The sequence below is a fragment of the Clarias gariepinus genome, chromosome 28 (assembly GCF_024256425.1).
Source record: "Clarias gariepinus isolate MV-2021 ecotype Netherlands chromosome 28, CGAR_prim_01v2, whole genome shotgun sequence".
Lineage (NCBI taxonomy): Eukaryota > Metazoa > Chordata > Actinopteri > Siluriformes > Clariidae > Clarias > Clarias gariepinus.
The window spans coordinates 11,348,107-11,362,989 of record NC_071127.1 but is presented as its reverse complement, the minus strand read 5'-3'; the positions used below and the strand labels follow the sequence as shown (position 1 = coordinate 11,362,989).

The following is a 14,883-nucleotide window of genomic DNA, read 5'->3' as shown; positions in this document are numbered from 1 at the left end:
ATTTGGGTTTGTCACAATACGACGCCAGCTGGAACACAAGCAAACCATAAAGGATTTTCTCTGGCTGCATCCAAAAATGCCTGGAAGGATTGTTCTCCATTAAATATTTTGCCCTTCACATGTTCCACTTTAAAAAGACTCTCTTACCATCGCTGTTGACACACTGCACTTGGGGGTCCTGCGTTCCAGGTCCACACTCTTTGTCATTGTCAGGGATGCATTCTTCCAGCTTCAGCAGCAGCCACTCGTAGCAGCTGGGCTCCTCACAGGGTATGGCCTCTGTCAGGTGAGGGCAGCTTCCAGTGCCTCCTGTAGGCTCGTTTAACACTTTCCTCTTCCTCAGTTTGAAACCTGTAAGCCATAAACAAAAGCACATGCAGAGGAATTAGTAATTAAAGACAAAGGTGCATATTTATGGAGTAGTTAAAACTTCTACTACTGTATAAGCAGAGAATGGCTATGGTTTGAAGGATAAGCTTGCCAAGCATTCATGTATTAATTAATTTACATATTACAGTAATTAATGAAATATTATCTATTTAAAAAATAAGGGTCTTGAGATAAGCAGTGTATTTGAATAAGATGATGTCCCACGGTTTGTCCTTCACATCCTATTGAGCGCTGTGCTAGAGTCTGGCAAAGGCAATATGGCATAAATATCACATTACTAGGTGTACATGTCATCCATCCCTTTATAAATGCGTAATAGTAATGTCATATTTATATCATATTTGCTTTTGCACACTATGACATACTTCCAGCACTCTCAGTAGATCTTCAGCGTGTACTTACTGTACATCTGAGGTCTGAATACCAATGTCATATGTGCACAATTATGGTATCAACTATACATACAGATTCAAGAATTGATCAAAGGTATCTTTAACCATGTTAAAAAACACTAATTTAGAATAAACCGTGCATATGCCATGCCTACCTCCTTCCATCCCTCACAGAAAGCATGGATGGATGGATAATGGTGGCATTGTCAGAATTCAAACACACAATCTGCTGATAGAGCGAAAGCCTTTCTGTTGCACCAATCTGAATGGAGTGACTATTACTGCTAGTAACACTTTAAGTGTAATCAAAAAGTGCCTGCAGAGAAAATTGTGGAAATTCTAGGAAACATAGCTACTCATCCCACCAGCTTGTTTCCAAGGGAACTACTACGTTCAGCATTCCATCATAAAAAAAATAGGCTTTGAATGAGAGCTTTTAGGACTAAGAGATAGTCCAAGGTCACTTACATCGTCCCCCAGCCCCCCATCTCTGGAGACTTTCTAATCTAATTCATACTATTGTTTCAGGCAGATAAGAGGATCCGCACGGGAGTCACAGGGGCCTGCAGGGCTAAAATGTTCACGCTGTTTCTCTTTGATTATTTCAGTGGCATCTAGGCACTCGTCTTTGTTCGTTTCATTTTTCGTCTTTTGCGTAGCTGTGCAATGTCCGACGTGGACTTCGTATGGTGTTGCATGCAAATTTTGCAGGTTTCAACTTTTGCAAATAAGCAACCAAATGACCCCTTGGTGATAAATAATGGTAATTCAATTCAGGTCTGTCCATCTGCCTTTTTTAGCCACACTGGCTCACTGTGCCGGGGGGGAATATTGGAGGCCGTGCCACATGCTGCTAATCAAATCTAAACAGCTTGATGGTGTTAGTGGGTGGGTGGGTGCTTGTAAGACATCACTGTGGTTCAAGTAAAAGATCAGGAAATCTTCGAAGAATACATTCATGTATATTTACTGGACATGTGCAAGAGCACCTCTGGCATTAAAAAATAAATAAATAAATAAATAAATAAATAAATAAACGTTAAATCCTCACTCGGCTAATCCAAAAGCTGATATGTGGTTACTGAGGTAGTGTAAGACGGCAGTCTCTCAACATGTGTGTGAATCATAAAAAAACAAGATAAAGTAAACCACGTGTCTCCTTTAGCCCACAGCTTCCCGCATAATGAACTCAGCCCTGAGCACTGGAGCATGCTGGCAGCCGTATGTTCTACACAGAACACAGAGTGGGCGTTGAAGGAGCACAACAAGCTACATGAACGATGAAAGAATTCATCATTAAGATCCATGAGGAAAAAAACGTCCTTTCATTTTATCAGCTGGAACTCTTAGGAAAGAGCAACCATACCGAACATTTAATACAGTACACAGGTCAGCAGCCGTGCTATCGGAGCCAACAAAAAGATGCGACCGCCTTCACTTCCTTCCATTCCTTCCTTTTTTCAATTCTCAGGCTTTCTCCTCTATAAGAGATTTACAAAAGAGGAAACCCCATTTACTGTTTCCTTCTGGAACCATTCAACAATCTGTCTCGCACTTCTTTTGACATCAGGCTTTTATTTCCGTTTTCTTCTGTTTCCTTTCCTTTAAAGTAGCTCATAAGCTTTTGTGAAAATGCATTATCCCTTCCAGCAGCAGTAGATAAGCTCACAGTGTACTGATTGAAAGATGGAAAGATGATGCACTCTTAGAGTTAGAGTGGAGGGTTTTTATCTCACACAAGGTGTTAAATGCTGAGACAGTAAAGAACAAACCCGTCAATCTGCTACCAAGAACCAGAGGAACCAACCTCTCAACGGTTCTCAACGGACTATTCAACAACATTCAACAAAACACAAAAGAGAAACTTGATGTTCTACAGATTGATGTCGGTCTATTGAGGGTTTGTCAGCTGTTTGTACATTGCATGTGTGCATACAGTAGGTTTGTGGTATTAACTGAATGTAAACATATGTAAACAATATATTACTACTGTATATTACTATAATAAGCAATCTGATATGGAATCACAAATTGATTCGATTTAATTTTTGGAATCCTTTTAAAAATGTTATCTGTAACATCTTTAATAATTGATTCTTGTTTAATATTAGCCATTAACACTAACACCATTGCAAGATTAATTGAATAACATTGTTTATCAATAAAGTTGTGACGGTATCATGGGGCTCCAATGTTCACCTGTCTGGTCTGATCCTGCACAACACCTACTGTAATATAACAGAAATTTATCCTGGTTATGACAGAAAGATATCGGAAGACTCAGTGCATCACAGTTAGCAGGTATCACTGTTAGCAGGCAAAGAGCTTAAGGCAAAGGGCAAAGTTGTTGAACTAGCCTGCAAATTCTTTAGATCTCAATCCGACCAAGCAACCATGGGATGCTCTGGACAAACAAGTTCAATCCAAGGAGGACCAACCCCGCAACCCACATGACTCAAAGGATCCTCCGCTAACATCTGGTGCCAGACACTACAGTACACCCCAGGAGGTCTTGTGGTCCATGCCTCAAGGGGTCAGACCTGCCATGGCAGCACAACGGAAACCTAAGCAATACTGGGCTTAATGTATTGCATTTAAAATTATGGCTAACTGGTGTATGTATCACCTCTACAGAATAATGATTTTTGAATTCTCCAGATTTATGGTAAGAAGATGTTGAATACATCTCTATCAAAGCAGCTCTGACACTCCATTGGGACAGATTTTTTGTGTTGAACCCTCTCTTTGGTTTTGACTCAGGTCTGGACTCCCATCAGCCGTTGCACCTCTGGGTTTGGTTGAGTCACTGATTACATTTCATTTTTTTCCATTTTGTCTGAGATTGAGGAAGCTGAGAATGCAAGCTGCCGACTTTCCCTTCTTATGCATGATGAACAAATCAAACACAAACTAGACTATGCACTGTGATCACTGCTAAAATACAGTAGACACAAACAAAGCACAAAACAAAACCTGCCTTGACAGGGGAATTTGAGCTACAGAATGTTGCTTTAAAAAGTACATCGGGATATAATTAAAACGTTCACCTTTCTTGGAGCTCTGGTCCTGACAGTTCTCAAAGGTGCACGGTCCCCAGGCGCTCCATGCAGACACCTCACACTCCACCGGACATGGGATGTGACACACCTGAGTGGTGTTGGGTGCGATCCCCAAACACAGATCGTTGTTCACAGGACGGGATGCTATGAAAAACAACACAACACACATATTTAAAAAAAAGTGATTATAGAGCTCATTTTGTCAGCTAGAGATTTGTGTGTTAATTTAATACTTGCTAGGAGGCACAGTAATGAAAGCTCTGCATGTAGGAGAACGCAATAAACGTTATTGTGAATTTGAAAAAAAAACGAAGAAGTAAAGAAAGCACAAACACATTAAAAGCTCAAGTTTAAATCACACTTAAAGTTTTGTTACAACATAATTGACTGTCATGACTTCATGAGCTATTCAAACTAAAGGCCTGACATATATGCAATGCATAAATTACATGCTTGAATATAAGTGTTTTGGTTCTTATAAGTGAATCCTGTACACACAGGGCTCTAGAGATTGGGAAATTGAGTTAACTTACATCAAGAACATATGAAGTTTGAATGATTAAATGAATGCTCTTATTCGTGTGTCATGAACTGTATGATTATCTTTGATCTCCAGCCCATTCATCTAGGAACCTATGTAGTCCAACTAGGGGCCATGGAGGCCAATAGTAACCAATGGAAGCCAATGGTGCCCATTGTATTTATTGTATATGGGCAACTTGGGAACGCCAATTAGCCCAACCTGCATGTCTTTGAAAACCCATCAGGAATGCAGAGAATGTGCAAAATTCATGCACACAGACCCCAAGGTGGGTGCTAACCTCTGTGCTAACCAATACACCGCCGTGTTGCCATTCTTCTAGTTTACACTGTAAACTGTACCTATACATTATTTCTCATTATTCTGTTCATATAGACTCCAAATATTCTTTGTGAGTATGTGCATGTGCAGAAATCAGTAGGTGACTTTCAGCAAGGTTAAAGCGCTGATGGATTGCTCTGTGACAGATCTGCACTTCATTCACATGCAAATTGCTGTGTGTGGTCAAAAGGTATGTGAATTGATGGAGTGCTTTCTTTAAATGTGTGTGGGGGAGGGGGTGTGATTGCATTTATATAGTGGGGTGGTAAGTATGAGTGACATAATTTTCAATTTAGTGTCATTTCGCCAAAGAGTGACATAGTTATAATTGCTAGATTGGTGTCCATGTGGGTCACTGAAGAAGTAGCCTTTTCTTTGTTGGAATGGTATTGTAATTTAACTCACTGAATTGAGTTAGCAGGGCAAAATCAAAGACATGTAGTACCCATAAGTGTGTGTCATTCATAATTAGCTTGATTTTGAGGCGAAGAAAGCTCTTTAAAATCAAATGACATTTTTTTAGCATAACCTCATTCTGTTGCGGTGCTCACAGCTGTATGTCATTCCAATAGACAAAAGCTTGTCTCTGGTCGTATCTCTTTCCAAAACGTCTCCCTCCTCACCTCCCCATTAACCCAGTCTGATTAATGACACTCTCCTTGCCGTCTGACCTTGTTCAGGTGGCACATCATTCACACAGAGGCCAGATGGTTCACACTTTGCTTACTCAAGAGTTCCCCAGTCTAATTAGGGCGCCGGTATGCCATCGCTACCTTTGCCCATGCGCCAGCTAGCAGCTCCCTTTGCTCTGCATCATCTATAACTCCACCGTGGCACAAAAGAGATCTGTATGGCAGCGGTGTAACAAAGCCATCACGCTAAACCTTCGACAGGGAGCCACTTCGATTACAAACAGGATGAAAACATACGGTACTGTAGCCAGAGTTGAAGGAATGGGCGTCAGGAGCATGGTTGCTTAAAATTTCTCCATCCCGGTTCCTTGTGAGCGGTGCACGTTAATAGATGAGACACGGCAGCCCCCCTATTGAGGGAGAGGAAATCAAGCAGAGTTTCATGAGACACAAACAGCCGAGCAGGAAGCTGGATGGGGATTCTGCTTTCGTTGGCATGGCAAAATGCCGCAAGCTGCTTTTGAAATGTAAAATGTAAAAGCGCCATTTTTGGCATTCATGACTAGGGCTCAGGAAGCCAGCCACAATATCCAAATGATTGAAGCAGGATTTGGGATTCGAACAAAGCTCTCATATTTTCATGGTAATGACACATATGGGAACCACAACAACCCATTTTACCGAGCATACTGTGTATGCTAAAGACTGATGGTTGGTTTAGCTGTCATTCCCCAAGGGCAAGTGAGCAGATTAAATTTGCACAAAATATATACCATGCTTGTTTTTTTGCAGTACTGTTTTTTGTAACTGATTCATATTAATATTAAGATATCTGAATAATTCAACATGCTGGTCACATGATCCGTTGTATGGACGCCTTCATGTTTACTTCAAAATTCCCAAGGAATAGAAATAGCAATCATTTGGTCTAAATTTCAGTTTAATTTCTTAATGTTGTGATCTGGTCTAGGGACAGCACATGACAGCAACATATAAAAGAAAAAGCTACACATAATTGATGTTAGAGTTTGAGTTTTGATGTTAGAGCATATATTAAAAGATTTTGATTAGCATGAAATATCATTGACTGTCAAGTGGAAAAAGAAAAAAAACATCAAAGAAAGATTTCTAGCTCCAATTCTGGTGACACCGTAGACATCAGCTAGAAGTCAAAGAGACCAAAATGGTTTTTGCTTTTTGGGAAGGAGGTGAGGCACTTTCCCAATATTTTCCCCCCACATTTCCTCATCAATCAGTGTGACACTAGCCAACATGGGTGTAATTTTAAGTATATAGGAGAAGGTAACTAACAATTTCCTCTGAGTGTCTGGTAGCTGAAAAAAATGCAATAGCTGCCTTCATGTGTCTTGGAGGAACTATGTGTTAGCCTTCACCCTGTTCAATTGATGGTAGGTACTGAGTGACAGGGTGGTAATTGGGACATGAATATATTGGAGGACTATGAAAACACTGGGTCAGGCTTTAAAATCAAAGTGACCAACCAATATTTTATCAATTGGTCAATTTTTCTAATTAAAAAAATATTGGAATGGGAAGTAACGGGAAGCTCATTTTTAAAGAAAGTAAGATCATTTTGCTAAGCTCAGCAAAAAGAGCTTTTCTCTTTTTGGCTCTCTAAAGGCTCTTCTATACACTTCTCTGCTCTTGACTTTTATAATTCAGCCAAATGTATCGATGTTTCCACCTGTGATTGGTGTGTGTGCGCATCTATATATTCATCTTCTACATCTTTTGTTCCGCTAATCTTGTGTACAGGGTTGTGAGGGCCTGGAGCCTATCCTACACACACACACACACTGGCAGAATATCCCCTCTCACACATTCTGTACACACACACACACTTTTTTTTTACTGTCTGTCACTGTCCCACTGCATTACCAAGCCAAGGCTGTCACATCATTATGCCTTTAGGACTGAAAAAATGGCAGCCTTTCAACAATAGCAGAATGGTCTCAGACACTGAAGAGGTGTAACTGCACCACTTTGTCCATTTAATTTGATGTCTTTTATTCTCTCTGGATTCACTCTGACTGTCTGTTCGGGAGCAGATGTGGCTATTGGAAGTTCTGCACGAGGTCATCAGTTCAACACTTAGAGCAGATGGCAGAGGACTTCCTCTGTCAACGCATGGAAGAGTACGGGCACGATACCAGCTTTAGTGCCCAGCATGGTGCTATGGACATCTTTCCAGCCATGTCACATCACAGTTAATGAATTTGGGTTTGAAGTTCTCTTTTTAACACCTTAACCTCCCATGAGACAGGTTTGATTGTCTTGCTTGAAATGTGGTTTTATTGTGTCTTGGATAAAAGAAAAAAATAATAATAATTACAAAAGCTGAAAAGACAGGTGGGGTGTATACCACTCTCATCTGCTGCACTTTATATTCATATTGTTTTCTGATTATACTTTTTTCTTGTCTGATTCTTCATCCCCAGATTCACTTCCAGATATTGTTTTCCAGCATGTCCCATAATGCCACACTAACAGTTCTGCATTCAGCACATGCACAGCACTCCAGCTCACCAGAACACTTACAGTACAACTAACACCACTTAAAAACCCAAGCCTTTCACCATCCACATCCTCTTGCTCTATCATTTTCTTAGCACAATTAATGCATCAAAAACTTGAATTTGAAATATTGCCTGTTACTCAAGTCTGTGAATAGTAAATCTGTGACTGTTTTCAGCCTTATATCTTTCAATTACTGCTCCTTCCTTTCTTGTTATGATGGTTGAGGTGTCATTATTCATTAGATTCTAAAATGGGGAACACCAACTTCTCTGGTTAAATGTTGCATCTCCTCTCATGAGATCTCTAGATATCACCAAGCAAGTTATTATCTTCAGTGGAACCTAGTTCTTCCTTGGATCTCCATCCCATAAAGAACTCCATCAGGTGAAACATGAGAGGGTAACCTTGTAAGGTGCCTGGGTTACACAAATAGCCCAGTTACTTGCCTTCAGATACAACCCCAGGCCTGGCTCCAGGACTTGGCTTTTAACAATACCAGGCAACCTTCATTCTTTATTGTAACCAACATCAAAACCTGTCAGATCTGTTCGCCCATGGTGGCTCATGACAAGGTTTTGCACAATGAGGGGTCTGTTTTGTTTCAACTACTTACAACAAAAATGTCCACTATTACAATGTATTGTATTAAATGCAATAAGTAGATGTGAAGTGCACTTAAGCTTCAAACACGTTCTTAACATCTACCCGGGATCAGATGTTATCTAGAACTCGCTTTATCACTTATATTGGAGTCTGATCTGATCTTGTTTCAAACAGCATGTTCTCAGGCTGTGTTAGGTCTCAATAGATAGAACTAAGATAAAGATACAGATAAAGCGAGACAAATAAGTAGGTAGGATATTTCCAACATCCAGCTATCATCACACACAAGAAAATGCCCTTAATCCTGTTAATTGCATTATTGTGTCTAAATATGTTTAGTATCATTAAGAGACTTTCAGTTTGCTTGAGGTGAGCCATTAATCCTGTACGTTACCTTCTTTGTTCTTGAGGGAGCTGAGATTGGATGGTGAGTCTGAGGGAATTTGAACACAATACACTTCTCTGCTCTGGATCCCTCCTCCACACAATCCTGTCTGATTTCCCCTTCTACGGTCCTGCTGGCTGAGGAGCACATCCACCCTACATTCACTCCATTCTGTAGTCTTCCAGGTATATCTGCAGGGAGCAAAAGACAAACATATTTTTATGTTTGTAATATATTACAAATGTATAGACAAATAAATGTTTTTTTTTTTTGCCATGTAAAAATTGGGGAAGCTAGTAAATAGAACATTTTGTGCCAAAAAGATAATGAAATTGGAGAATGTTGTAACCTTCTCCATACTATGCATTGCATTTCTTTGAATATTAAAAATATACTCACGATGGTGGTTTCTCTAATAAGCAAATGTTTTTAAACTCGTTTTTGTGCCTTGCCAGTCAATGATCCTAAAACCTTTAGATTTATCGCATTGACTCAGCACGACTTCAGCTGCAAACAAATTAGAGCTTTATTTTCCGCAGAGACGGAATTAGAGACTTATTTAACGGGGAAACTGTATTTTGTGCTCACTGAAATGTTGTGGGTGGATGAGCTGCATGCATTTTTCATCATAACCATTTGTAAACATGTGTGGAGAATCACCTGAGGTGCCAGAAACTTTTGTTGGATTACTGGACAGATTAAATAGAATACGTGCAGAACAAACTGTACCAGATACAGTTAGGTCATTAGCATCCAGGATACAGTATACAGCAGATTTAATATGGTTTTAATATTGAATATTAGACTTATGTTTAATTATAAGGACACCATAGTCAGTCATTAGCAAAAGTGAATTCAGTTGCCGTTCTAAGCCGATCAAATAAAAAGCTGACCTTTAATAATAATGTTCCCATGAACAGAAGATGAAATGGGTGAAATGTCTAAGTGAGAATGACAGGGGCTTAAGTACATTTTATAGAGTGGGTTCTTCTAACATTGCAGTCATAAGACTCCTGAAGATGAGGAAAGATGAGAGAAGACAGTGCTATGTTCATCACTACTGTATGTCTCAATATTTAATACGACATCATGACATCATCTTGTTGTAGTGCTTGCTAATAGCACTAGCATTGCTGAATCATTTAATGGAAAAAAAATCAGTTGATTTCAGTCAAATGTCTTTCAGCTGTGTGACATTTGTATGGTACAGTGGACAAAAGTATAGAGGTTTGGCTTCCTTGCTGCTCTTCTTGAAATGCATAAAGGTTTGCGCTACCATAAGTCCTGTGTCATACCAACCATAAAAAACCCACATAATTCAAGCATTGATTATGCAAGGTTGACTGCCAGCATGGCAGGGTGAATTGCAGGGGTCTTGAAAAAGAAGGGTTACAGTAATAACAGTTAGGGTAATATTGAATCTTTGCATAAACTTGATATAATTGTCAATAAAAGCGTTTTGACATTAATGAACAGACACACACTCAGACACTATGGGTAATTTGGAAATGCCTATTAGCCTACTCTGCATGTCATTATACTATAGGAGAAAACCGGAGTTCCTGGAGGAAACCCAACAAGTACAGAGAAAACATACAAACTCCACCCACACAGACTCAAGGTGTGAATCAAATCCCTATGTGGACCTTAGAAATCTTTTTTTCCATATGTTAAAAAATGCTAATCTACTTGTCTTATACACAATAGAATGTCAAATGTGGTCAAATGCCCTATATGATTATCTATCCATCTATTTAGGAACCTCTGTAGTCCGACTAGGGACCGTGGAAGCCAATGGTGACCATTGTATTTAATACCATTTTGTACAACCGTGGTAGGACCTCCGGTCCATATTAACTCACTTATTCGCTTAGTATGGGCAATTCAGAAATGCAGATTAGTCTAACCAGAGAAAACCCACCAAGTATGGTAAGAACATGCAAACTCCATGCACACTTGGGAATTGAACCTAGGACGTGGAGGTGCAAGGCGACAGTGCTAACCACTAAACAACTATATGATTTACCAATTAATATTAAAGAAGTTGAGATGTTCCATTTGTCTGAAACCCCTAAATCATTCCAGGAGCTACCAGTCTCATAAATACTTGCCAGTCTTTTAGATCACTGAAAGAAGTCCATGCACATGCAATTCAAAAGTTATGCAATTGCCGGAGTTTGTTGGAAAGCATATCTAAACATATCTAAACCATAAAGTTCAAGTATCCAGTAAAACATCTTTAAATTTAAAAGAAAATGGCACAATAACAGCAATCAAGGTCCATTAGGGTAGAAAGGAGCTAAAGGATTTCACAGCTTAGATTGGAGAAGCTTTTTACTGGACAGCTCTAACCTAGCCATTCTACAAAGCTGGGCTTCATGAGAGAGTGGCAAGCTATATAAAATTCTTATGAAGATATCCAGAAAACATGTTGGAGATTCAGTAAAGCTCTGATGAGACTAGGGTGTACAGTACATATTTGAAAATATGTTCAACAGAAAACCAACACTTCTCACCACCCTGAGAAGACCAACCCTACTTTGAAGTGTGGTGGCGGCAGCATCTTGTTAAACATTAGAACTGGTTGATAGGCACAAATCAACAAAGGATTTTCCTAAAGTTTCCTAAGTCTAGAGATTTCTACCACCCGAATACCAGAAAATCAGTTCTACATGTTAGATATGTTTTGTTCATATTACTGGCTTGTGTTCATGATAACTGGTTAATGCTAACAGCACTGCTAGATCTATATTTAACATGGATGTCTAGTCACATTTAGCCCTTGCCCATTAGTTTCTTTCTAAACACAAGACAAATGTAACAGTCTAAGTAAGTGGTGCGGTCCTAAATGAAAAGTAAGAATATCCCACAATGGTCATTAGGTGAGATGTAAGCTTTAAATCACGCTGTGCTCAGTGACAGTATTGAAAGTGAAAAATTCTCTTCAGGGTTGGATAAATGTGAGAAACAGTATTGAAATCGCACATGGGGTTACAGGAGGACAGTCCTCTTGCCCGCATGGCACAACTCATTGAGAGTTCGGACCAGCTGGGGCTAATTCTGAGTGACACACTGTCCTCTCCCGGAGAGACAGTGAGTGATAGAGCATGGACTGGCCCATCTGTGGTGGAGATCAGATTAGACACCACATTGCCTGTCCTCTCCGACACTCCCCATTCATCACCTCCCCCTTCCATGTTGGCAGGATGCCAGCACGCCGGTCCTGCTTCCCCTCCCCAACCCTTCCATCAGCTCCTCTGTCTGTGTTTTTCCTCACACACAATCTGCAGAAAAAAAAAAAAAAAAAAAAAAAGAAATCCCCCAAAACAGATGACAGGCATAAAGAGAGGCTTATTATTTCTCTCCCCACTGTTAACACCAGGCCAAACTGCTGGTAGCTGTTAATACAGCACCAAACACACACCTCAGCATGCCATTACATCAATAATCCTACTGGGAGGACAATGTGTTTATGGTGTAACCGCGATAGTTGACTTAAATCAATGTCAATTTTAAAAGAAATGCTTGAAATTGCTGGGGAGTAGCGGTTAGCTAAAGGAACCCACATACAGACACCTGGCAGGTGCTCTTGTTCTGCAGATACTGTGAAAGCCTGCGTTACGTACGCCACGCACGGTGGAACTCCATCCCCCTGAGGAGAACATGGTTCGGATTCTTCCAGACTGGGACACTCGGCTCCTCCGCCCACGTTGAACTGCTGGACTTTGCGGGTACGTGTACGTTGTCCCTTAGGACCATTCAAGTCATAACATTCTTTGGAGCAGGATGACCATTCGGACCACTCGGTCACTTCACAGTCCTTGGTGATGAGACAAGCTTGGTATGTGACAGGAAGGGTTTGCTGATCGCACAGACTGCAAAAGAAGAAAAAGAACATAGAGGTTACTGCTTGAGCTTCAATTAAGCAGGCGATACCGCTTTGATGCATAAGGTCTTCTGATTTTATAGCACTATAGAGTAATTGTACTGTACAATTGACTTTATACCCAATATATCTTAATTTTATTTGCATTATTAGCAGTTTAAAGTTTTTTCTTTGTTTAGTCTGATTCTCTTTTGAGTTAACTTTTTTATTGTGATCCTTGTTTCCTCTCTACCTAAAAAGAGTCCTTGTCATTTCATAGACCATTAACCTGGTGACCCTAATCTCTGCAAAACGGTCTTATATGGAGCATCGAGCTCAAAATTGACTATTTCCTCTATGTATATGTGAAATTAATGCTGAATAAAAATGAACATTGCCCTTTGTGCTTGTCTCCACCATTGTTGATTCATTGGCCTCGTTACGTAATGTCTGCACCTGTCCTCAGTTCAGCGTTTAAATAGTCCTGTTCTATTTTTCTTTATGGGAAGTCAATTGTTTTATGCGTTATTAAGCCTTCTTTTCCAGTTTATTCGGTATTTCCATGTTCTGTGTTCGATCTCTTGACCCTTACCTGTTCTATAGCTACAGTATGCCTCTCATGAGCCTTACAATCTTTGCCCTAATCTATGGTATGGATTATCACTTTGATTTTTCCATTTGCCCAAATTAAATAAACACTGCGTTCATACACTTGAGTCTCTCTACAACATGTTACTGTATATAATCACAGAATCTCATCAAACCTACTGTATAATGAAAGTTTAAAGAATTTTAAGACTCAAAAAACAAATGTAACATTGCTTATATTCTGTACTAAATTCTTGCTAAGGTTTTCTTTTCATAAGTCAAGTTAGATGTGCATCAGGTTATGACTTTCATGAATTTTAATTAACAGATATCAAACCCAATTTTCCATAGAATGATTAAAACTGTGTTTCTCTCAGCAGGTCCTAAGAGAATCGTAGGCGGCAGAGTTTCACCTCCCGCTGTGTTTTAATTACCCGGCTCAAATTTTGGGGGAAATTTTCTAAGCCCCACTCATTTGCAGTTTACTTTTATTTGCTCTCTCTCTCTCGCTCTCTCTCTCTTTCTCCGTCACTCTTATCTGACTCGTATGACAGTTACACCACAGTTAGACTACATACTATCAGACATGCACAAATTTTGTTTCTCTACAAGTTACAAGAAAGAGCAGATGAATTTTAGACTATCTTTACTTATAAGTCATTATTGAATAATCACGATCATTAATATTACACATTCTTTGCTGATCAGGGTGTGGTGGATCCATAGCCTTTCCTTGAATTACTGGGCATGCAGTGTAAATACACTCTGGATGGGACATCAGTCCATCATAATGCACAATACACAAACATCTTCCCACCTACAGACAATGTAGTGTAGCTAATCCACCCCCAAGACTATTTTATGAAGTTGAAGAAAAGCAGAGAATGTGGAGAAAACCCATTGGGAAAATAATCCAAGATCCAAATCAACACCCACTGACTAACTTATTCTCTTGACTCAGGGCAAGAGTACACCCTGGATGCCATCACAGGGCACACATGCATATACACACATACACTATGGAGTATTTGGAAACACCAATTATTAAATTGTCTTTGTACTGTGGATGAAAAACCCACCAAGCTCAGGGAGAGCATGCAAACTCTATGGACACAGACCTGAGTCAGGACTCATACACTCAACCCTGGAGGTGAAAGGACACTAAACCTCTACATAAGAAAACATTACTGTACATCCAGCACATTTAGGATAACCCTTTTACAGCTTTAATGCATTTTTATGATGATATAATAACTGTTGACTTTAATTGAAACATTGCACAAGCTTGTTTCCTCAATATACTTTAGCTTAATTAAGTATATGTATATGTATAAGTATATGATGAAAGTGTCTCGTGATAGTGATCTAAATGTTTCACACCATTTAAATAACGTTTTTAAAGTGCAATTAAATGTATTTAATGATAAATAAACTAATAATCTGAACATGTACACTGATCAGCCATAACCTTGCAACGCAGAACATCATGCCCAGTAGGACTCTTTTCTGCCACCTGAGCAGTTCTGGGGGTGTGCTGTGGTGTGTGATACCAGGAGATGGCAACGGATC

At 39.7% G+C, this 14,883-nt stretch overlaps 1 protein-coding gene across 1 annotated transcript in view; it reads right to left on the bottom strand.

Moving 5' to 3' along the window:
* Positions 1-14,883, bottom strand: part of thsd7aa (thrombospondin, type I, domain containing 7Aa) — a 100,175-nt gene that overhangs the window by 45,304 nt on the left and 39,988 nt on the right. The window contains exons 3-6 of the mRNA XM_053490479.1: positions 12,488-12,736; positions 8,871-9,052; positions 3,830-3,985; positions 148-351 (exon numbers count right to left, since the gene is read on the bottom strand). Of these exons, the coding sequence (XP_053346454.1) occupies positions 148-351; positions 3,830-3,985; positions 8,871-9,052; positions 12,488-12,736 (791 nt within the window). The remainder of the gene's footprint in view (positions 1-147; positions 352-3,829; positions 3,986-8,870; positions 9,053-12,487; positions 12,737-14,883) is intronic.